The following is a 24,000-nucleotide window of genomic DNA, read 5'->3' as shown; positions in this document are numbered from 1 at the left end:
TATAATTTCACTTTCCGTTGTGCACTCCCGTTCTAAATTTAGCGAGTCTTCCCACATGATCATACGATCGTAGACTTCCGGTTCAGAGTCGGTTGGCGATAACCTACAATCCCACCCATTGGTACATGACAAGCAACTTCACTTTGGCTGAACCGACTCACAAGTCATCAGACTTGTTTGGCTTTACCACTGTTGCAGTCTTATACTGGGCAGGATGGATGTCCTAAAGAATCTGGTTATTGTTGCCTGCATCGTCTGCTTCACCTGGACAACCACAGTAACAGTAAGTGGCTGTCATAAGACCCACAGCAAAAGCCAGATTGGTTACCGATGAATTTTGAAATAGTGTTCATCATAGATTGGCATGTGAATAAAAAAAGAAAAGAAAAAGATATGTGAATAACAGTTGACATGTGATAACAGTAGCAAACATGATAGTCAAGTGACATTGTTTTCAACTGCCATTGTCTGTTGTTGGGACGAATATTTGAATGGTAAATTGAACCTATGTGATCACATTGCACGCACATTTTGTTTGTGTGTAAAGTTCTGTAGTTTTGTGAAAGTTTATTACAGAAGTACTACATCTGAAATAGTTTGAATGAATAATTCTACAACACATACTCACACATGCGCGCACACACACACACACACACACACACACACACACACACACACACAGTTTTTACAAACACACACACAGCCACACATGCAAAATATTATTCTAATATATTCTTGTAGTTTGAGGACTTGTTAGGGCAGGCAAGTTTTTTGTGGATCTCATAAATTACAGCTGCACAGCACACAGATGATCGCACATCGACGTGGTTCATTACTCTGTGTGTATCACTGTGTGTGTGTGTGTGTGTGAGGGATCAAGGGAGGGGGAGAGAGAGGGGGGGGGGGGAGAGAAACTGGTTGAACAACTTCATATCCTGTTGTGTTTGTATGAGGAGATATCCGGATGCACAACTTACACTGGTTTTCTTCAATGTTGATCTTAGATACATATTTTCATCCATTTTTGAGAAGGCTTTTTGCTGTTAAATGACTTACTCATGAATGCACATTTTCTCTGAATTGGTAGATCTGTATGCACTGATAGCTATGATGTTTTTGGGGTTGGGAGAAGGAGTTAGGATGCCTTGTTGAAAGCAAAGAAGAGTGAACCTCCTGATTTGTCCTCTAGATACCTTGGCCTTTGTCTTTACATAGGCAGCAGACACTGAGACAGTGGTGTGTGTTTTCTGTTATAGTAAAATGAATGTGTATAATGCAACAGTCTTTATTTGTAGGGTGGCTCTAGATCTGTGCTTTATGATGATGTATTATATTTATAATTATATTTCTGTGTCCTTTTACTCGATTACAGCGCTTTTTCCTCAATATCAGTGTTGATGCTCAGGATGTTAACGATTGATGAATGATGATGATGATGTTGATTATAGAAGTGGTGTATGTGTATCATGAATATGATTGTGTGTGTGTGTGTGTGTGTGTGTGTCTGTGTCTGTGTATTTGTATATATTATATGTATGTGTGTGCTCATGCTTTTTTATTTGGTGTGTGTGTATGTATGTATACATATATTATAATGATATTTTATGCACATGTGTTTGTGTGTGCACATGTGTGTTTGTGTGGGTGTGGGTGCATGTGTGTGTGTGTGTGTGTGTGTGTGTGTGTGTGCATTCATGTGTATACATGTGCATTTGTGTGTATGTGCATTCGTGCTTGTGTTTGTGTGTGTGTGTGTTTATGGGGGGAGCTGGGGGTGGTGGTGGTGGTGGTGGAGAGATCTGTTGCTCTCTTTATCCCCAACTTGTATGTCAAATTAATTGAAAATTTAAAATCAACAAATGCCCCAGAACCAGTGACGTGACACTCAGATGTTGTTGCAATAATGTCACTGCTTGCAGGGGGAGGAGGGTCACTGCATATGGTATGGCCAGTGTGGCATTGAACCAACCACCAAAAAGCCCATCAACTGTTACTACAATGGAACCGCCAAGCCCTTCAAGACTGCCCAGGCCCTGGATCTCTACCAGCAATACTGCCCAGATTTGTACAAAGGTGTGTGTGTGTTTGTGTTGTGTGTGTGTGATTTGACGATAATTTTCTCAGGGGGTAAAAAAGGTGACTTGAGCAAGTGCAGCCTTTTTTCTCTAAGGTCCAAAGTGAACATGATGCTGAACCCTCAGGTTTATGCTTCATGTTACCTTGCTTCCATCTTGTTGAACAGGAGGCCAGTTTATTTACTGACAAAAGGATGGACCATGGTGTGGAGTTGTGGGTGAAGGTGTGGTTTGTGTGTGTGTGTGTGTGTGTGTGTGTGTGTGTGTGTGTGTGTGTTTTCCCAGATTTCTTTAAAAAAAAAAGAAGTGTTTTTTTACAAGTGTGAAAACTGATAGGAAAATGGAAATTTTGAGAGCCTTCAGCTTGAAGTGTGGTGTGTGCTTTTTTTTTCTTTTTTCTTTTTTCTTGTGTTCAGGCACACATTGCTTCATTATTCTTGGTGATAGTTGTTGTTCCTTGGCTTCATAGAGACATGTCTAGGAGTGAAATATGGGCATAGAGGACACGTCATGCTTTGTGTACTACTTCCTGATAGCTGTTCCCTTGTTTCTTTCAAATCAGTCAGGTTGACCTTGAACTGTTGAAGTGTGGTTTCTCCTTCAGAGTTAGCGGATTCACCATAAGAAAGGAGGCTCCATCAGTCCTTGCCTGGGATGTTTTTTGTTTGTCAACCTACCGTGCATGTCAGCGTTTGAGAAGTGATGCATGTTTTGTTTTTTTGTGTTTTTTTTTTTTTTCCCTTCTTTGTTTGGCCCTTGATAAGGTGTTCAAGGAAGAAGGAATGTTTTCAGCTTGATAAGAACACATTTACAACTAGTCATTTTTGTCGTAGCAGTTCAGTTTCTGTGGACTGAAAGTATAAAACTGTTAATGATCCATCTTGAAATAATTTTGTTTGACACATTTTCATGACGTTGTCCACCCCCAAACCCCCACGTATGCAAACACACACACACACGCATATATATATATATATATATCTGTGTACTTGGATAAAAACAACCCCCCCCCCTCCACACCCCTGCCAACTCCCTGCCCCCCCCCCCCACCCCCCAATCTGTCTTTTTATGTCAATTTTTTTTAGACACATATTGATGAAAACATTAAAGGAATATAAACTGAAACACAGAAACAAAGCAAGAAAACTGTCATGATGATAGGAAGCAGCAGAATTATTGTTGTGTAAGGTTTAGTTGTGGATGACACTGAGAGGTGTGTGTGTGCGGTATGGCATTTAGTTGTCTCTGTTTTGCGTCCAGCTGTTTTGGACTTGGAGAACTGCATCTGATATTTGGACTTTTGATTGTTATCTTAGCAGTTAGGTTATACATTTATGTAAAGGAAATCATACGATGCATGGTTCTTATGAGTGTAACAGGCCCATATCAGTGTTTTATCAGTTTCTGTGTCGCTGTGCGTGGTGTGAACTGGATTTATCTGGGGCAGTATTATAGTATACAGGATAACGTGTTTATCTCATGTGTTTATGTGTGTGTGGGTGTGTGGTGTGGTGTGGTGTGGTGTGTGTGTGTGTGTGTGTGTGTGTGTGTGTGGGTGACTGTGAAGTGAGTTACGTTTATCAGGTCCCATGATGTTATTGGGGCAGCAGTTGGTGCTTGCGATCAGAGGACTGTCACGATCAGAGGACTGTCAGGGCTGACATAAGTGATGAGGGGTCAACAGGGTGGGGCATTTACATGGAGACAGAGAATGGCTTGCAGACCAGCTGGCCACACAGGGCCATGTCAGGGCTGAAAAAAACAAAAACAAAAAAAAACCCACAAAAAACCCCAGAGAAGTAAATATCAGTCCCACAGAAACTGAAAAAACAAACAAAATAAAAACCTGGAAGAGAAAATTTAAGCACGGCATACCCATGTTCATATAAACCTAGGCCATGCCTCTGATAGTGATCATCACATCAATGTTTTGCCAGATGTTTAAAAAAAACAACAACCGATAACAACAACAGAAAACAAACATAGTGCACATAACACACAAAGTTCTGTTCAGTAACAGACATACAAAGCTATCACACTGCCACATTCACTCAAGCTCATACTCCAGGCAGACTCGCGCACAACGCTCGCAATCTTGTCTTCACTCCATCCAGCCCAGGGATAAACAACAGGACAAGATAGACGCTCTCCGTTCTCATTCTTAAGCAAGTCAAAGAGAAAAAAGAAAAAAAAAAGAAGAAAAAGTTGTGGAATTTAAATGGAAAATAATTTGTATCTGTAAGGTTTGCAGCATGTATGGATATATTTACTACTGATAATATTATATCCATGTTGTACTTTCAATATCACACATATAGGCTCAGTCCCTTACCAGGATGAAGATTGTGTTGTGTGAATTATTTTCTTTTCTTTTTGCTGCATGCATTAGCTATCTCTCTCTCTCTCTCTCTCTCTCTCTCTCTCTGTGGCTTGTTGATGAAAAGGACATGTCAGGGATTCTGCAAAGGTCTGCCATGTATCATATGACTGTGAGATTTTGTTTCCTTTATGTGTATATGTGTGTGTGTGTGTGTGTGGTGGGGGTGGTGTGTAGAGCCAGAGGACAAACTGGACACACAGTGGGTGGGGAGGGTGGTGGGGGATGAAGATAGCCAGGGTGCTGTGGTCACTAGATCACTCTCTGTGGCAGTGTGGGGTTGGCATTGTTGAGACAGGCATTGAATTGATCCAGGTCTGTGTCAGCGAGTGTGTGTGTGTGTGTGTGTGTGTGTGTTGTGGCTGTGATTAGCCAGCTGAGGCAGTGGACTTTGCTCCTTTCTGTGTGCTGCCTAATGGCCACAGTGTGTATATGTGTGTCTTTCACTCCTTTGTGTGTGTGTGTGTGTGTGTGTGTGTGTGTGTGTGTGTGTTTCGCTCTCTCCACCCCCCTCTATAAGAAATGTATTGTGTGTGTACTGTGTGTGTGTGTGTGTGTGTGTGTGTGTGTGTGTCCCTCTCTGTGGCTCTCTCCACCGCCCTCGATAAGAAATGTATTGCGTGTGTGTGTACGTGTGTGTGGTGCATATATGTGTGTGGTGCATATATATGTGTGTGTGCGTGTGGTTTGTATCATTGATGATTGATTGTGCATATACCTGTGTGTCTGTGTGTGCGTGCATGCATATGTGTATGGTGGGGTTGGGGGGTGGGGGGACGGGGGGACGGGGTGTGTGGGCAGGGGGGAGGGGGGGATCCTCTGCATACATATGTCAAGATGAAGGAGATTCAGGTCTGTGCACATCTGTTTACATAGGAGATGGGGGAAAAAACATCTCACAAAGCACAGTGTGATCCACCTTAAACCCACCAGGCCACCGCCTCCCCCCCCCCCTGCCCCTCCCCTCACACCTCACACACAGGGTCCTGTACTGCCTCCCCACACCCCTCACACACCCCCTCTCCCAATCAGGGAGGTTGTGGGGAGGGGTGTGGGGAGGCAGTACAGGACCCTGTGATTGAAAGTCTGATGCTTTCTTAGACTGCTTGGCTGTTGTGCCTATCAGTTTTCATTGTCAGAATGTCCGAACCTAACATCCTCGTCCGAACCTTGGGTCAAGATTGGTTGGGAATGCCAGAGGGCACATGACCTCTGGCTGCTGAAGATGAAGGGTCAGAAATCGAAGATGAATAGTCAGCGTACGTGTTGACATTAAATGATTTGAATATATATGCATGTATAATAATGATTTATTTATTGTATGCATGTGGGGCAGGGAAGCAAACCTCGTGAAAGGCGGGTCAAATTTCATAGGTAGACTGAGTGGAGAGAGAGAGAGAGAGAGAGAGAGAGAGAGAGAGAGACCCTTGGACACAGTTGATTTATTCATTTAAGCCAATTAATGCCATAGCTCCATGCATGAATAGGGGGTGGTAACACAATTTGACATGTGTCAACTGTCATTAAAAAGTATGTAATCGCCATAAGGCATACACATTACCATTTACCGCAACAATCAGGATACAAGTCTCTCTTTCAGTTGAAATGTTCTGTATTAAACAATCTTTTAACTGTGCGTAGTATCTTCATCATTTGATGGCATCGATAACTTGAATAAGCATAGTTTAGTTGAAATAAACATATATATATATATTAATTTTATGATAGTCATTGGAATGAATTTAATGAAGGAGTGAGGAAGAGTGAGTGTGTGTGTGTTTGTGCTTTTGTGTGTGTGTGTGTATGTGTGTGTGAGTGTGTGTGTGTGTAACTCTGTGTGTGTGTGTGTGTATACATGTGAGAAATGTGATGTGTGTGAGTGTTTATGCATGCATGTGCATACATGTGTGTATGTGCTTTGTGTGTGTGTGTGTGTGTGTGTTGAATCAGTCTTTGGCCCTGTGACACCACTGTCTTTTTCTACAGGTTTATGTACGTCTGTCTCTTTCTTACTTTCTTTCATTTCATACTGTACCAGCCATGCTGGGCAGTGCCACACCCATTCAGTATTCAGCGAGGTTGTTTTTGTTGGCTTTTTTTTTTTTTTTTTTTTTTTTTTTTAGTGACATATTATCACAGTTACTTGAACAGTGCATTCTTATGACCCATGACTCATTGATTAGTAACAGGAACAGAATTCATGTGTGGCGTGACTTCACAACTGACGACTGCTTGGATCATGAGATGTGATGTGGAGTGATTGTCACATTGTCACTGTTGTCAGTAGCCGAGTAGGGCAGCGTTCGCAATCAGCGTGACGCCAAAAAAAAAAAAAAAAATGAGGGGAATAGGTTATCTAAGAGTGAGAGTAAGAGATCAGCATCCACCGAAAGTCAGCCATCACCAGTGACCTCTGGTTATCATGTTCGGGCCACTTGGCATACTCATTGTATCTTGAGTTATGTATGTTATTGTTGACTTGGCTTTTTCAGGGTTGTCATCAACTAAAAAAAAAAAAAAAAAAAAAAAGAAAGTCCAAGATTCTTTGGCCTTTTATGCCATGCTGTCCTAGTGTTCTCAGTTTTGATTACCCCCTCCGCTTCGTTATTTGGAGCGAGTTCCTGTCAGAGTCTTCAGTGTTGCTCCATATGACTCTGAAGGAGACGCTCACTCAGTCTTGCTCTAAGTCTTGACTAAGCAATTATTGTTGTCATTTGGGGCTCAGGCGGTGTCCTGCATATATATATATATATATATATATGCTGAATCAGAGCAAGCACCATTGAACACTGCTGAATTGACTCAGTAGCAGCACAGGGTCTCACCTCTGGTACATGATCGCTTGGTGACCTAACATCCATAGTTCAGCTGTGGATTGTTTGCACTGAGACTGCGTCAGATAAACTGGGTCCTGGCTTTGTGGGTGGAGGTGGGGGGTGGGGTTGGGGGGGGTGAGTGGGGTGGGGGTCATGGGGGGTGGGGTGGAGGGACAATGGATGAGCGGCATGGAATCACTGAAGCAGTGCAGAGGATGGGGCAGAAACAGCAGCAACAACAACAACAACATCCAAACCCTAGTCTTTTTCAGTGTCATCAAATTAGGTACAGAATGCTCAGGTTTTTAACTGTGGTGACATTTTTATTTTTGCTATTGAAGATAATTGAAATCCCACCAGATTATTGAATACCTTTGTTGTCGTGTGACCTTTTAAGGCTGTGTGTGTGTGTGTGTGTGTGTGTGTGTGGTGTGTGTGTGTGTGTGTGTGTGTGATATACCGAGATATTTGTAGTTAATTTACGCAGCTTCACAGCTGTTCATCTTCGCGTTGAACTTTAAAAAGGTCCCCAAAAGCACAGTTTTAAAAGTTGCAGAGTCATGCAAAATCATTTGAATGCGAAATGAAACATTATTTTGCATTTTAAAAAGAAGATATAGCCAGCTCCCCTTCCAAAAAAAGTATATATATATATAAAAAAAAAAAAAAAAAAAAAAGGCATGATACCACACGCACATGCTGATATCATTTAACCAAGAAAGCACAGTCAACCAGTCTGCTGCCTTGAAATCTCATTGGAATTGTCCGCCGTGGTTGAGCACTGTGATGTCGCAGACAGAAACTGTACAGTTGAAACAGAACATGGAGGAATGTGGTGGAATGGTGAAAGACACTTATCTGCCAGTACAGTAGTCATGTCATGAAGGTCTGGCCCTTTCTCTCTCCAAGTTTGAAAACTCGGAACGTGATATTTTAGTCATTTGGGTGAGACGATAAATGGAGGCTCTGTGTGTAGCATACACTCCTGATGCTGAAGAAGAACCCATGGCAGCAAAAGTGTTGTCCTCTGGCTTAAAATTCTGAAGAAGAAATCCACTCTGATAGGTACACAAGTGTGCATGCGTTTCAAGGCATGCACTAAGCGCGTTGGGTTGTGCTGCTGGTCAGGCCTCTGCCCAGCAGATGTAGTGAAGTGTGTATGGATTTGTCCGAACACAGTGACGCCTCCTTGAGAAACTGAAACTGAAACAAAACGAAGCCAGCAGTATTGCCTGTTTACAACTCCTCACGAAATTCAGAATCAATATGCTTCAGCTGGATTCGTGGACATGATAATGTAGTAGGTAGTATTTCACCACCAAATGATAGGAAATAATTATGATATCATTTGCAAAATATATTGATATTTGTGTGATATGAAGTTACCTACATTCACATTGTAGCAGTAGAAATAGGCTACACTTTGTCTCTATTTTAGTATCAGAGAGAGATAGAGGGAGAGAGTGTTTGTGTGCGTGTGTGTGTGTGTGTGTGTGTGTGTTCGTTCATGTGTATGTGTGTGTGAAAGTGTGCTCAGCTGAAAAGATGGCTGTCACAAGCCAGTGTGTTGGAACGATGAAGAACATGCCGTGCATACATGTGGTATGATGTACATACTTACACAACATCACAGTCATAAAGAATGTACAGTGTGTTTGCGAAAATGCTTGAAAATTTCCATTCCTGATTTGTCAGCGTCATCTGTATCTGATAGTAAGTAAGATTTTTGGTGGGTCAGGCATGGGTGGGCACAACAGCGGAGTGGTTAAAGCATTGGGGCTTTCAGTCTCAGGGCCCTGGGTTCAAATCTGGGTGTTTTGTTGGTCCCTTTCATCAGATTGAGGACTACCTTGTTTTGTCTTGTATTTGTATTTGTATTTCTTTTTATCACAACAGATTTCTCTGAGTGAAATCGGGCTGCTCTCCCAAGGGAGAGCGCGTCGCTACACTACAGCGCCACCCAATTTTTTGCATTTTTTCCTGCGTGCAGTTTTATTTGTTTTTCTTATCGAAGTGGATTTTTCTACAGAATTTTGCCAGGAACAACCCTTTTGTTGCCGTGGGTTCTTTTACGTTCGCTAAGTGCATGCTGCACATGGGACCTAGGTTTATCGTCTCATCCAAATGACTAGCGTCCAGACCATCACTCAAGGTCTAGTGGAGGGGGAGAAGATATCGGCGGCTGAGCTGTGATTCGAACCAGCGCGCTCAGATTCTCTCGCTTCCTAGGCAGACGCGTTACCTCCAGGCCATCACTCCACATTTGTGGCATGTTCCCAGTTCCGTTCTCACCCTTTCTCCCATGTTGGACTGGAAAATCAAACTGAGCATCTAGTCATTCAGATAAGACCGTGGAATTCAGAAACTGAGGCCCCCCCCCCCCCCCCCCCCCCCGTGTGCAGAACGACGCGCATGGCACACTGAAAAAGAACCCATGGCAACAAAAGTGTTGTCCTCTGGCAAAATTCTCTGGAAGGAATCTGCTCGGATAGTTAGTGTTACACAAATATATACATGTTTGCACCCAAGGCCTGATTAGTTAACTAAGTGCGTAAGGTTATGCTACTGCCCAACAGATGTGGGTGTAGTGAAAAAAAAAAAAAAAATGTGTGTGTGTGTGTGTGTGTGTATTTATATGGCTTTGGTTTGTCCAAACATAGTGATGCCTCCTATGAGAAACTGAAACTGCAGCATTGGACTGCTGTGGGCCCCTGGGTTCGTTCGAACCCTGTGTATTGTGGTGGTGGTCCGTCCCTTCAGTCACACACACTGATTGACTGAGGAGCCACCACCTTGCGTTACATGTGTTGTGTGCTCTGCGGGGCGGCAGGGAAGGACACGGTGACGTGCTGTGGGGACGACCAGATGCTGACCCTGTCCAGCAACATGGGGGTGCCCAAGCAGGCCCTGGGCCGCTGCCCCTCCTGCCTGCACAACTTCCTCAACATCTACTGCTACTTCACCTGCGCCCCCGACCACAGCAAGTTTGTCTACCCCACCAAGTTCAAGGAGGACCCCGTGACCAACAAGACGGAAGTCGTTGAGGTGTGTGTGTTGGGGGGGGGGGGGGAAGGGAGGGGGTTGGGGGTGTGGTGGTGGTGGTGGTGGGGGTTAGCGGTGGTGGGTGGAGGGGGGTGGGAGGTGCTGTGTTTATATGTCAAGTGGTTTGTGGAGGTGTTGGTGTTTGTGTGGCGGGGGTGGTGTCGGGGGCGTCGGGGCGGGGGGAGGTGGAGGGGTAGTGTTCTGCAGTTGCCTCCCTGCTCTGGAAATGCCTTTAGATAATAGTGATAATAGTAGTAGTATTAGTACTTTAATAGTAATAATGATCATGATGATGATAATGATAATGTTGACAACAATGAAGAAGGAGAAGAAGAAGGAGGAGGAGGAGGTGGTTTTGGTAATGTTGAGTGGAGGAGGAGGAGGAGGAGAAGAAGGAGGAGGTTTTGGTAATGTTGAGTGGAGGAGGAGGAGAAGAAGGAGGAGGTTTTGGTAATGTTGAGTGGAGGAGGAGGAGAAGAAGGAGGAGGTTTTGGTAATGTTGAGTGGAGGAGGAGGAGGAGAAGAAGGAGGTTTTGGTAATGTTGAGTGGAGGAGGAGGAGGAGGAGAAGGTTTTGGTAATGTTGAGTGGGGGAGGAGGAGGAGGAGAAGAAGGAGGAGGTTTTGGTAATGTTGAGTGGTGGAGGAGGAGGAGGAGAAGAAGGAGGAGGTTTTGGTAATGTTGAGTGGTGGAGGAGGAGGAGGAGAAGAAGGAGGAGGTTTTGGTAATGTTGAGTGGGGGATGTGTAGTGTGTGTATGCATGTGTGAGTGCTTGTATGATTATTGTATGCATTGGTTTTCTTCTTCTTCCAAGTTGGCATTTAAGCATTTTATGCCCTTTATGTGCACTTGCACTGATTAACATGTTTAAAAAAAAAAAAAAAAAAAAAAAAGTGCCTCAACAAAGTCAGCATCTCTTACTCCAGATGACAATAATAATAATGATAATAATGCTGATGATAATAGTAATGATGATAATAATGATAATTTAATAATAATAAATAATGAAATTAAAAATGATTTTGGTGATAATAATAACAACAATAGTAATGATAATAATAAAATTAACTAATTATAATAGTAGCAGTGATGATAATGATAATAATAGCAATGATGATGATAATGTGTAAGGTGACAGGTGGACTGGTACCTGACCTCCAGCTTTGCGGTGGGGGTGTTCACCTCGTGCCGAGACGTGCTGATGATAATGATAATAACAACAACAACAATAATAATAACACTAATAATAATAATAATAATAAAGCAATGTGTACGGTGATAGTTGGACTACTACCTGACCTCCAGCTTTGCGGTGGGGGTGTTCACCTCATGCCGAGACGTGCTGATAATAATGATAATGATAATAATAATAACAACAACAACAATAATAATAACACTAATAATAATAATAATAAAGCAATGTGTACGGTGATAGTTGGACTACTGCCTGACCTCCAGCTTTGCGGTGGGGGTGTTCACCTCGTGCCGAGACGTGCTGATGATAATGATAATGATAATATTAACAGCAACAATAATAATAATAATAACACTAATAATAATAATAAAGCAATGCGTACGGTGACGGGTGGACTACTACCTGACCCCCAGCTTTGCAGTGGGGATTTTCAGCTCCTGCTGAGACGTGTTGATAATAATAATAATAATAATGATGATAATAGTAATAATGATAATAATAAGATTCAATGATGATAATAATAATAATAATGTGTACGGTGACAGGTGGACGACTACCTGACCCCCTAGCTTTGCAATTGGGATGTTCAACTCGTGCCGAGACGTGTTGATAAAGATAGTAATGATAACAGTAATGATAGTAATTACGAATAATGATAATACTAAGATTCAGTAACAACAATGATAATAATAATGTGTACAGTGACAGGTAGACGACTACCTGAGCCCCAGCTTTGTGGTGTGGGTGTTCAACTCGTGCCGGGATGTGTTGATGATAATGATAAAAAAAAAAAAGAAAAAAAAAAAAAGAAAAAAAAGATGATGATGATAATAATAAAGCAATGTGTACGGTGACAGGTGGACTACTACCTGACCCCCAGCTTTGCAGTGGGCATGTTCAACTCGTGCCGGGACGTGCAGATGCCCAGTGCCAACGAGCGGGCCATCGGCATCCTGTGTGGCCGCTCGGCTGACGAGTGCACCCCTCAGAACTGGCTGGACTACATGGGCAGCACCAGCAACTCCCAGACCCCTTTCCAGGTGTGTGTGTGTGTGTGTGTGTGTGTGTGTGTGTGTGTGTGTGTGTGTTAGTGTGGGTGTGTGTGTGTGTGTGTGTGTGTGTGTCTGGGGTGGGGATATGGTGTGGTGTGTGTGTGGGATGGGGTTGGTGTGTGTGTGTGTGTGTGTATTTGTGTGTGTGTGTAGGGGGATGTGTTTGTGTGTGTGTGTGTGTGTTGGGGTGTGTATGGTGTGTGTGAGAAAGAGACATATATAGAGAGAGCGAGTGCATGCATGTAAAAGAACCCATTGCAAAATAAAAAAAAAATATATATATAAAAAAAAAAGGTTTGTGCTTGGCAGTATGCTGTAGAATTGCACGGATATCAATATTTGATGAAAGTAGTTTCATCTTGACCTTGAAAAAAAGTGAATGAAATTTTTTTTTTTTTTTTTTTTTTAAGTAGAAAAAAAAAATCACCTTGAAAGTGAAAGAAAATGCAGTTGCAGACAGGAAAAAAGAATCACAATGTGGAGTGGTGCTGCATTGTGCTTATACATTGTCTCTGGTGGAGAGCAGCCTGAATTTAACACACAAAAATCTGTCCGTACAAAAAAAGTGATGCATAAGCAGCAGAGCACAGCACAGCACAGCAGAGCAGAGCACAGCACTGCACAGCACAACACAACACAACACAACACAACACAACACAACACTCTTCTTCTTCTTCTTCTTCTGCGTTCACTCGTATGCACACGAGTGGGCTTTTACGTGTATGACTGTTTTTACCCCGCCATGTAGGCAGCCATACTCCGTTTTCAGGGGTGTGCATGCTGGGTATGTTCTTGTTTCCATAACCCACCGAACGCTGACATGGATTACAGGATCTTTAACGTGCGTATTTGATCTTCTGCTTGCATATACACACGAAGGGGGTTCAGGCACTAGCAGGTCTGCACATATGATGACCTGGGAGATCGTAAAAATCTCCACCCTTTACCCACCAAGCGCCGTCACCGTGATTCGAACCCGGGACCCTCAGATCGAAAGTCCAACGCTTTAACGATTCGGCTATGGCGCCCGTCACAACACAACACAACACAACACAACACAACATACATGATTCTCCTGTGGGCTGTACTCACTGTTTTGCCCAGGTTGTAAAGCTGTTATTTTTTTTTTTTAAACCACTCTGAAGTTCTGCTGCTGAGAAATGATAGATTCTATAATTCATACAAAGCTTAGTTTAAAACAAAATAATGATTCAGGCAAAACAGCAAGTATTCATTCACACATTTGTTCCATGTGATATTATTATAAAGCTTAGTTTATGGGAAAATTATAATATAGGTTTTAGAACAGTAACTTGAGTAAGCATTCTTTCACACGTTGATTCCATGTAATGTTAAAATGCCTAGTTTACGTGAAGATAATACTATAGGCAGTACAATAAGTATTCTTTCTTGCTTTGGTTCCACGTGATATTATAAAGATTAGTTTACAGAAAAATGATGCAACAGGTTTTAGAACAGTAAATATTCTCTCACATGTTGACCCCATGCAAAGTTATAATGTGTAGTTAACATGGAAATGATGATACAGGTAGAACACTGAGAATTCTTTCACACATTGAATCCGTGTGGCATTATAATGCCTCGTTTACATGGAAATAATGATATAGGCAGAACGGTTATATTCATTCACACTTTGAATCCACATAATATCATGATGCTTAGGTATCGTTTCCTTTGTGTGTGCGCGTGTGCCTGCGTGTGCAGATCAAATCAACTTCAACATCACAGACCAGCTGGTGCATGTAAATGATAATGATACAGGCAGAACAATAAGTATTCATTCACACAATGATTCTGCGTAATATCATACTGCTTAGTTATCACAGTTATTAGTCCCCTTTTTTGTGTGTGTGTACATGTGTGTGTGTGTGTGTGTTGTGTGTGTGTGTGCATGCGGTGTGTTCGCCCGCGCGTGTGGATCAACTTCAACATCATGGACCAGCCGGTGCATGTAAAAGATAATGATGTAGGCAGAACGAAATAAGTATTCATTCACACACTGATTCCACAGAATACCATGATGCTTAGTTATCGTTTTCTTTGTGTGTGTGTGCATGTGTGTGTGTGTGTGTATGTGTGTGCATGTGTGTGTGCGTGTGTGTTTGTGTGTGTGCATGTGCATGCGTGTGCAGATCAACTTCAACATCACGGACCAGCCGGCGCACAAGGGCGAGGAGATCCTGACCCCGCTCAACGCCTCCGTCATCCCCTGCTCGCGGGGCCTGACCAACGACACGGCGCCCTGCTCCTGCCAGGACTGCCGTGACACCTGCCCCCCGCTGCCACCCGTGCCCCCGCCTCCTGCCCCCTGCACCATCCTGCACGTGGACTGCTATGCCTTCGTGGCCGCCTGCATCTACATCGTCTTCCTGCTGGTGTTTGGCATCTACTCCATCTGCTACAACATCATGGTGCAGGTGTGTGCAGGGGTGTGTGTGTGTGTGTGTGTGTGTGTGTGTGTGTGTGTGAGAGTGTGTGTGTGAGAGGGGGCGCAGGGGCGGGGCAGGATGCGTTTGCATGCCTGTGTTTAGGCTTTTAAAAATTTTTTTTTTAGCATTAAGAATATGTTTTTAAGAACTGATTTGGTGTTATAAAACGGTACCCTGTCAGACAGATGCCAAGGAGGTTTAATGAAATGTTTAAAAAAAATAAAAAAAATTTAGTGTCGTAAAACAGTTCCCTGTCAAACCGATGGCAAACAAGGTTTGCGCAGAGCAAACTGATCAGCTTTTGTTTGCATCATCATTAGTTTGACATTGGCACTTCATATTGAATGAAACAGGGGGGTATAACAAAACAAATCATTTTGACATGGCACAGTATATTGAACCAGACAGGGGTTACAACACAAATCAGTTTGACATGGCACAGTATATTGAACCAAAGAGGGGTATAACACAAATCAGTTTGACATGGCACAGTATATTGAACCAAAGAGGGGGTATAACACAAATCAGTTTGACATGGCACAGTTTATTGAACCAAAGAGGGGTATAACACAAATCAGTTTGACATGGTACAGTATATTCAACCAAAGAGAGGTATGACACAAATCAGTTTGACATGGCACAGTTTTCTTGAACCAAAGAGGGGTATAACACAAATCAGTTTGACATGGCACAGTTTATTGAACCAAAGAGGGGTATAACACAAATCAGTTTGACATGGCACAGTTTATTGAACCAAAGAGAGGTATAACACAAATCAGTTTGACATGGCACAGTTTATTGAACCAAATAGTGTGATATAACACAAATCATTTTGACATGGCACAGTTTATTGAACCAAATAGGGAGATATAACACAAATCAGTTTGACATGGCACAGTTTATTGAACCAAAGAGGGGTATAACACAAATCAGTTTGACATGGCACGGTTTATTGAACCAAAGAGGGGTATAACACAAATCAGTTTGACATGGCACGGTTTATTGAACCAAAGAAGGGTATAACACAAATCAGTTTGACATGGCACAGTTTATTGAACCAAAGAGGGGTATAACACAAATCAGTTTGACGTGGCACGGTTTATTGAACCAAACAGGGGTATAACACAAATCAGTTTGACATGGCACAGTATATTGAACCAAAGAGGGGTATAACACAAATCAGTTTGACATGGCACAGTATATTGAACCAAAGAGGGGGTATAACACAAATCAGTTTGACATGGCACGGTTTATTGAACCAAAGAAGGGTATAACACCAATCATTTTGACATGGCACAGTTTATTGAACCAAATAGTGTGATATAACACAAATCAGTTTGACATGGCACAGTTTATTGAACCAAATAGGGGGATATAACACAAATCAGTTTGACATGGCACAGTATATTGAACCAAAGAGGAGGGTAAAACACAAATCAGTTTGAAATGGCACAGTATTTTGAACCAAACGGGGTATAACACAAAACATCTCTCTCTCTCTCTCTGTCTCTCTCTCTCTCTCTCTATATATATATATGTCTTTGATATAGCACAGTGTATTGAACCAAATGGGGTCTTCCACAAATCAGTTTGACATGGTACAATATGTTGAACAAAAATGGGTTTCACACAAATCAGTTTGACATGTTACTGTGTATTCAACCAAAATTGGGCTAGTTTGGTTTGCATCAGTTTTAACATGGTACAGTTTCAGCTTCAAATTCTCAAGGAGGCGTCAGTGCATTCAGACAAATCCATATACACGCTACACCACATCTGCTGGGCAGATGCCTGACCAGCAGCATAACCCAATGCGCTAAGTACATGGTACGGTACAGTGCATCGAAAGCAAACAAGGGATATGACGGGTACAATAGCCGAGTGGTCAAAGCATTGGACTTTCAATCTGAGGGTCCCGGGTTCGAATCTTGGTGGCGCCTGGTGGGTAAAGGGTGGAGATTTTTCCGATCTCCCAGGTCAACATATGCGCAGACCTGCCAGTGCCTGAACCCCCTTCGTGTGTATACACATGCAGAAGATCAAATACGCATGTATAAGATCCTGTAGTCCATGTCAGCATTCGGTGGGTTATGGAAACAAGAACATACCCAGCATGCACACCCCTGAAAAAGGAGTATGGCTGCCTACATGGCGGGGTAAATAAACAAAACAGTCATACACGTAAAATGTTAAATGCTACATGTTTGTCGCAGTGTGTAGGTGTGCGTGCCTGAAATCTGCTTGAATGACACAGGAAACGAATGATGAGCGCCCAATGGCAGCCGTCAGTCGGCTGTACCCAGGTAGGCAGCCTGTTGTGTAAATGACTCAGTGTTTGTAAAGCGCTTAGAGCTTGGTCTCCGACCGAGGATAGGCGCTGTATAAGTATCCCTATCAATCAATCAGTCGAAACTCCCCCTGTCGTCGTCGTTTCCTCAGGACTCGCTGCGTCTGGACGTGGATGGGGACCTGGATGACGGGTCGGGCGCCTTCAACTGCTTCAGCCCGGGGTCCTCCTCCGCCCCCCTCACCCAGGCCGAGCGCTATGAGCACAAGCGCAGGTTGCTGGAGAACGTCACCCACACGCAGCTCAGCTGCTTCGAGAAGGTGAGGGGTCGGTCGTTGTGGGTTGCCGTCGCCGCGGCGCATGTCAGCGGCGTGTGTTTTGTTGTTGTTGTTGCTGTTGTTATTGATGTTGTTATTATCATTATTGTTATTATTTTGATGATTATTACTATTTTTGTTGTTGTTATTACTTCTAATACTATTAGTACTAGTTGTTGTTATTGTTGATAATATTGACATTCATGTCACACCTATCTTCGGACAGAGACCTAAGTCTAATCCACGTCAGCTGACAGGATCATATAGGTATATGTCAGGTGACACAGAGATCCTTTAGAAATCTAGGAAGGAAAGCATTCACGCTCAGCTGATGAAGTCCCAGCTGTCCAGTGGACTGGACATGTTGTCCGCATGACCGATGAGTGCCTCCCTAAGAGACTGTACTACAGAGAGCTTTGTGCAAGCAAGCGCTCCCCCAGGGGCCAGAGGGAACGTGACAGAGACTCTCGAAAAGCCCCCTTCAAGTGCTGTGATGCTGACCCAAACAGCCTCCTTCAAGTGCTGTGATGCTGACCCAAACAGCCTCCTTCAAGCCCTGTGATGCTGACCCAAACAGCCTCCTTCAAGCGCTGTGATGCTGACCCAAACAGCCTCCTTCAAGCGCTGCGATGCCGACCCAAACAGCCTCCTTCAAGCGCTGTGATGCTGACCCAAACACATGGGAAGCTTTAGCCTCTGATCGCTCAGCATGGAGAAGCCGGATCCGGTCTGGCGTCGCCTCTTATGAAGAGCGGAGGATTCGGCAAGTCCATTCTGAAACACCGGCAGCACAAGGAGAAAGGCACTCGATTCAACTACGCCAGGACAGCACCAGCTACGCACACCCCTGCCCGCAGTGCCACAGACACCCTTCAGGGCCTGGATAGGACTTACCTGCCATTTATGGACCCACCCAGTGAGAAGCTCATGGTCATCATGGCTTGTGAAGGAGAATCAACACCACCTTGTCCACAGTGCCACAGACACTTCAGAGCCTGTATTGGACTAACACCCGGCCATTTTTTTTTACAGACCCACCAAGTGTGTGAAACTCATGTTCATCTTCGCTTACAAAGGAGAATCAACAACAACAAAGCCCTATCCGCAGTGCCACAGACACCTTAGAGCCTGGATTGGACTTCCCAGCCGTTAACTTACAGAGGAGGAAGGTGGCAGAATGGTTAAGACGCTCAGCTGCCAATACAGAGAGTCCGTGAGGGTGTGGGTTCGATTCCCGCTCTCGCCCTTTCTCCTAAGTTTGACTGGAAAATCAAACTGAGCGTCTAGTCTTTCGGATGAGACGATAAACCGAGGTCCCGTGTGCAGCACGCACTTGGCGCACTGAAAAAGAACCCATGGCAACGAGAGTGTTGTCCTCTGGCGAAATTACGTAAAATGAAATCCCCTTTCATAGGTACACAAATATGTAAGCATGCACTCAAGGCCTGACTAAGCGCGTTGGGTTATGCTGCTGGTCAGGCATCTGCTCAACAGATGTGGTGTAGCGTGTATGGATTTGTCCGAACGCAGTGACGCCTCCTTGAGAAAGTGAAACTGAAACTAACTTACAGACCCATCCAGGGAAAAGCTTATGCTCATCTTCGCTTGTGAAGGAGAATCGACAACAATACCTTGTCCGCAGTGCCACAAACACCTCAAGAGCCTGGATTGGGCTTACCAGCCATTAATTTACGCACCCATGAGGTGTGAAACTCATGCTCATCTTTGCTTGTGAAGGAGAATCAACAACAAGAAGATCCTGTACGCAGTGCAGTGCCACAGACACCTCAAGAGCCTGGATTGGGCTTACCAGCCATTAATTTACAGGCCCTCCCGGTGAGAAGCTTATGGTCATCTTCGTTTGTGAAGGAGAAACGACAACAGCGTGTATGTATGTGAGTGAGTGAGTGAGTGAGTGTGTGTGTGTGTGTGTGTGTGTGTGTGTGTGTGTGTGTGTGTGTGTGAGGAGCTTAGTCTTTTGTGAAGGACTACGACTCTCAAACCAGGAGGCAAAATTGCACTGGCTTTTAGTGCTGCAGCCTTGGGGGCTAGTGGGCCTTTGGGAACCATCCCAATGCTGACTGTCCTAAAACCCTCTTGGCTGAGAGAGTGGGGGATGTAACTTGGGCAAGACAACTCTCCACTGTAATCATATTCTAGCCCAGATAGTTGGGACAGCAGTTACCTCCTCTGCTGTTCTGGTGGTCATTGTCGAACACGACTATCATACATGCGTGTGTGAGGAACAACAAAGTGGAATATATATATATCTAAAGTTTTATATGTTAATATTGTGTGTTTGTTTGTTCTTTAGTTTAGCGTCTTTTCACTATTAGTGATATTAGACTAATATTGTGTGTGTGTGTGTGTGTCTGTCAGCTTGGCGCCAGCCTGGAGAAGGCTCTGGAGCGGGCCTTCCGGCGCTGGGGCCGCTTCTGCGCCCGCTGGCCCAAGATGGTGCTGGGGGTGGGGGTGCTGGTGGCCCTGGCCCTGGCCTGCGGCATCGCCACCTTCCAGGTCATCACCGACCCCGTGCTGCTGTGGTCCGCCCCCAGCAGCCGCGCCCGCCAGGAGAAGGACTACTTTGATGAGAAGTTTGCGTGAGTGGTGCTGCTGCTGCTTTGTCTGGAGGGGTTGGGGTTCATGATTACAGAGGTGCCATCTGTTATTGTGTTGCCGTGTTCTGTTATGTTTGATCGCAGTTTGTTCGGGACGTCAGGGCCAATGTCGAAATCGTTCCGAGGAGTCAATTTTTCCGCTTTGTAGCGTAATCACATGCTTTTCCTGTCGTAACATTACCCGGACGCTCTGGACCTATCGATCACGGGGCCAGGGCAGTCACTACTGACCTTGGTCTCACGTGATCTGATGATGATCAGCTAATCGTGTGCGTGTTTTTACGTTGAAACAGCATTGCGTGGACTAATCAGCTTAAAATCGCAGTAGTTACATTGTGTTGCAGGTAGGCCCAAGTGTCTGTATGCCTTGCAGATAAAATGTAGGCTGGTTAAAAATATGTATATATATACTAGATAGATAGATACAGATATATATATGTATATATGTATATATATATATATAGAGAGAGAGAGAGAGAGACAGAGAGAGAGAGAGAGAGATCCATATAAATAGATATGCATACATATATATACAGGCCCTTCACCACACAGAGCAGCTGAAAACAGTGATACGTTGTGCGGTGATGACGGGGGTGGTTATGTCACAGGCCCTTCTACCGCACGGAGCAGCTGATGACAGTGTGATACGTTGTGTGATGATAATGGGATGGTATGTAACAGTCTGTTTTACCATACAGAGCAGCTGAAAACAGTGATATGTTGTGCGATGATGACAGGGGGGTGGTTGTGTCACAGGCCCTTCTACCGCACAGAGCAGCTGATCATCACGCGCACGGGCAACCACTCCGACATCGTCCACAAGAACCCCCCTCCTGCCACCACCAAGACCATCTTCCACCCCATCTTCGACAAGGAGTTCCTCCACCAGGTCAGTTCCACTTTTCAGTATCAGTCGGTCTCCCGAGGAGGAAGAGCTGCGTCCGGACAAATCCACACATAACGCTACACTACATCTGCTAGGCAGATGCCTGACCAGCAGTGTAACCCAACATGCTAGTCAGTGTGTGCATGCGTGTGTTTGTGAACCGATCTAGCATTGATTGATTTCTCGTGTACAGAATTTTGCCAGAGGGCAGTTTGTTTCAGATGATAATATACAGAAGCAGTGCATACAGTATTTGATTATTGATTGATTTTTTTTTGGTCCTGATCCGGCTTCCCCCGTCCCCCCTCTCACACACCCCCTTCCAGTGTTATGTTTTTTTCTTTCTCCAGTCACTGACACTCACCCTCTTCATTTTACATTATGTACTTTTATCTTTTCCACATTCTGTTCTCTTTCTCTCTCTCTCTCTCTTAGTCCCTTCCCTTTCGCCCCACCCCCTCCCTGCCCTCCACTTCAACTGCCCCCCTTTTCATTCGAATATACAGAAATGTTGATTTCTAATTAATAATAACAGTCATCTTCATTATGATAGAAATGATAATAATCCAAATAGTAATAACAATAACATGAATAGTATCATTTATTTTCAGTCCAATATCATCATCTTAGATGAACAGACTATAAACAAATAAGCAACAAACTTTGCCAGAGGGCAACACTTATGGCGGGGAAATATATCTTTCAAAAAGCTGCTACAGTGGGTGGAAGGGAATGGAAGGGTGGGCGTGTGCTGGTGGAAAAGGGGGAGGGGTGGAAGGGAATGGAAGGGTGGGGGTGTGCTGGTGGAAAAGGGGAGAGGGGGTGGAAGGGGATGGAAGCGTGGGGGTGTGCTGGTGGAAAGGGGAGAGGGGGTGGAGGGGGTTGGAAGGGTGGGGGTGTGCTGGTGGAAAAGAGGGAAGGATGGAAGGGTGGGGGTGTGCTGGTGGAAAAGGGGGATGGATGGAAGGGTGGGGGTGTGCTGGTGGAAAAGGGGGATGGATGGAAGGGTGGGGGTGTGCTGGTGGAAAAGGGGGAAGGGGATGGAAGGGTGGGGGTGTGCTGGTGGAAAAGGGGGAGGGGGTGGAAGGGTGGGGGTGTGCAGGTGGAAAAGGGGGATGGATGGAAGGGTGGGGGTGTGCTGGTGGAAAGGGGGAGGGGGTGGAAGGGGATGGAAGGGTGGGGGTGTGCTGGTGGAAAAGGGGAAGGGGGTGGAGGGGGTGCACAGTTTGGTGTCCCACATCATGGTGGTTGAGGAGAGGCGGTACATTGATTGTGTGGACATTGCAAATTAATGTCAGGTGTGTGAAAGTAGGAAGAAAAAAAAAAGCTAAAATGTACATTTATAAATGCAAATTTGACAAATGCAGGCCCACTGTAGCAGCTTTTTGAAAGATATATTTCCCCGGCGTTAATAAAAATAGAAAAACACAATGCAAGAATGCAATCTAACATTGAAGACTTTAAAGCAAAGTGGTTGTCTTACAAGACATTGATTACAGATAGTTCTTAAATGTGCAGAGGGCTCGAATGTGTTTGATACATGCCAGTCATTATTATCATTAATTTTTTGGTGACTGATGATTAGGTTTTGGGTTTTTTTGTTGTTGTGTGTGTGTGTGTGTGTGTGTGTGCGTTTTCTTGTTTTTTTAATTTTAATTTTGTTTATTTTATTTTTTTACATTATTTCTTTTTGTCCTTTGTGTATTATGAAAATAGAAATACCCTTGCAAGTTAATTATCCCTGAACTTCATTGCAAATTGTGAACTGTGCAAAATTCTGTCATACATGATGTTTCAATAAAAGAAATACAGCCTTCAATGCAAAGGGGAAAAAAAAAGAAGAAAAAAAAAGAAAAAAAAAAAAAAAGCTGCTGATGGGAGAACTAACGTAGGGACATAGAAACAGAGGTCACCATACGGAAACGATAAACAGACAACAGGAAAGACCAAGTCTTCAGCGGTGCACACAACATCTCCCCTGCAGCGGCAGGAAGGAGTACGTACTCTGGCACGTTCTCACGAGAAAAGCTATCCAAGGCACCTGAAGAGGGACGTCGCAAGCAAGCAAGGCTCAGGCAGCCAGAGAGAGTCCCGTCACCACGGGGCAGCGTCTGCCCCTGCAGCATCTTCTGGTGCCCTGCGTGCTCACCGCTTTGCAGTGTGTGCACTCCGGAGCGTTGGCCTAGTGGAAGCGCGTCAGCCTAGGAAGCGAGGGGATCTGAGTGCTCTGGTTCGAATCCCACAGTCGCCAGTGCTTTCTCCCCCTCCGCTTGACCTTGAGCGGTGGTCTGGACGCTAGTCATTGGGATGAGACAATAAACTGAGGTCCTGTGCCTTTTTCCCCCCTCCCCTGCATGTGCATTGGCACCCCCATTGGCACTATGTTGATGAAACACACAACAACAGTGCACACACCTGTAATTTTCTCCCCCCCAGGTGCTGGACCTTCAGCTGGCGGTGGAGGCCCTGCGGGCGCCGTACCAGAACGGCACGATCGGCCTGGAGGACATCTGCTTCCAGCCCCTGGCGCCGGACAACCAGCACTGCACCATCGAGAGCGTGCTCAACTACTTCCAGAACAGCCACAAGCAGCTGGACCGCAAGGTGATGGACTCCTTCGGCTTCTTCGTGCTGGCCGACTACCTGGACCACTTCCTCTTCTGCGTCAAGTCAGTCTGCACGCTTTCCTCTCTTCTTCTTCTTCTTCTTCTTGGTTCCCTTGCTCCCCGGCCCATCGACACACAAGCATGCATGTACAAACGTATTGCTACACATACACACGTGTGCCTATGTGGACAGAAAATACGGAATTTGCATATATCCTTTCAACAGTTCATTGCTATACTTTTCCCAGTTACCATCCAAACCATGAACACAGGCACTCAC

At 44.5% G+C, this 24,000-nt stretch overlaps 1 protein-coding gene across 1 annotated transcript in view; it reads left to right on the top strand.

The window, feature by feature from the left end:
- Positions 1-77: 77 nt before the first annotated feature.
- LOC143291289 (NPC intracellular cholesterol transporter 1-like) overlaps positions 78-24,000 on the top strand; it is a 62,856-nt gene continuing 38,933 nt past the window's right edge. The window contains exons 1-9 of the mRNA XM_076601135.1: positions 78-283; positions 1,920-2,073; positions 10,099-10,313; positions 12,362-12,544; positions 14,710-14,994; positions 17,446-17,613; positions 19,990-20,210; positions 20,985-21,117; positions 23,551-23,783. Coding sequence (XP_076457250.1) covers positions 215-283; positions 1,920-2,073; positions 10,099-10,313; positions 12,362-12,544; positions 14,710-14,994; positions 17,446-17,613; positions 19,990-20,210; positions 20,985-21,117; positions 23,551-23,783 — 1,661 coding nt within the window. The 5' untranslated portion in view covers positions 78-214. The remainder of the gene's footprint in view (positions 284-1,919; positions 2,074-10,098; positions 10,314-12,361; positions 12,545-14,709; positions 14,995-17,445; positions 17,614-19,989; positions 20,211-20,984; positions 21,118-23,550; positions 23,784-24,000) is intronic.

The sequence above is a fragment of the Babylonia areolata genome, chromosome 16 (assembly GCF_041734735.1).
Source record: "Babylonia areolata isolate BAREFJ2019XMU chromosome 16, ASM4173473v1, whole genome shotgun sequence".
Classification (NCBI taxonomy): Eukaryota; Metazoa; Mollusca; class Gastropoda; order Neogastropoda; family Buccinidae; genus Babylonia; species Babylonia areolata.
Note: the sequence above shows the minus strand (reverse complement) of the source record. Positions and strands in the feature narration are given on the sequence as shown.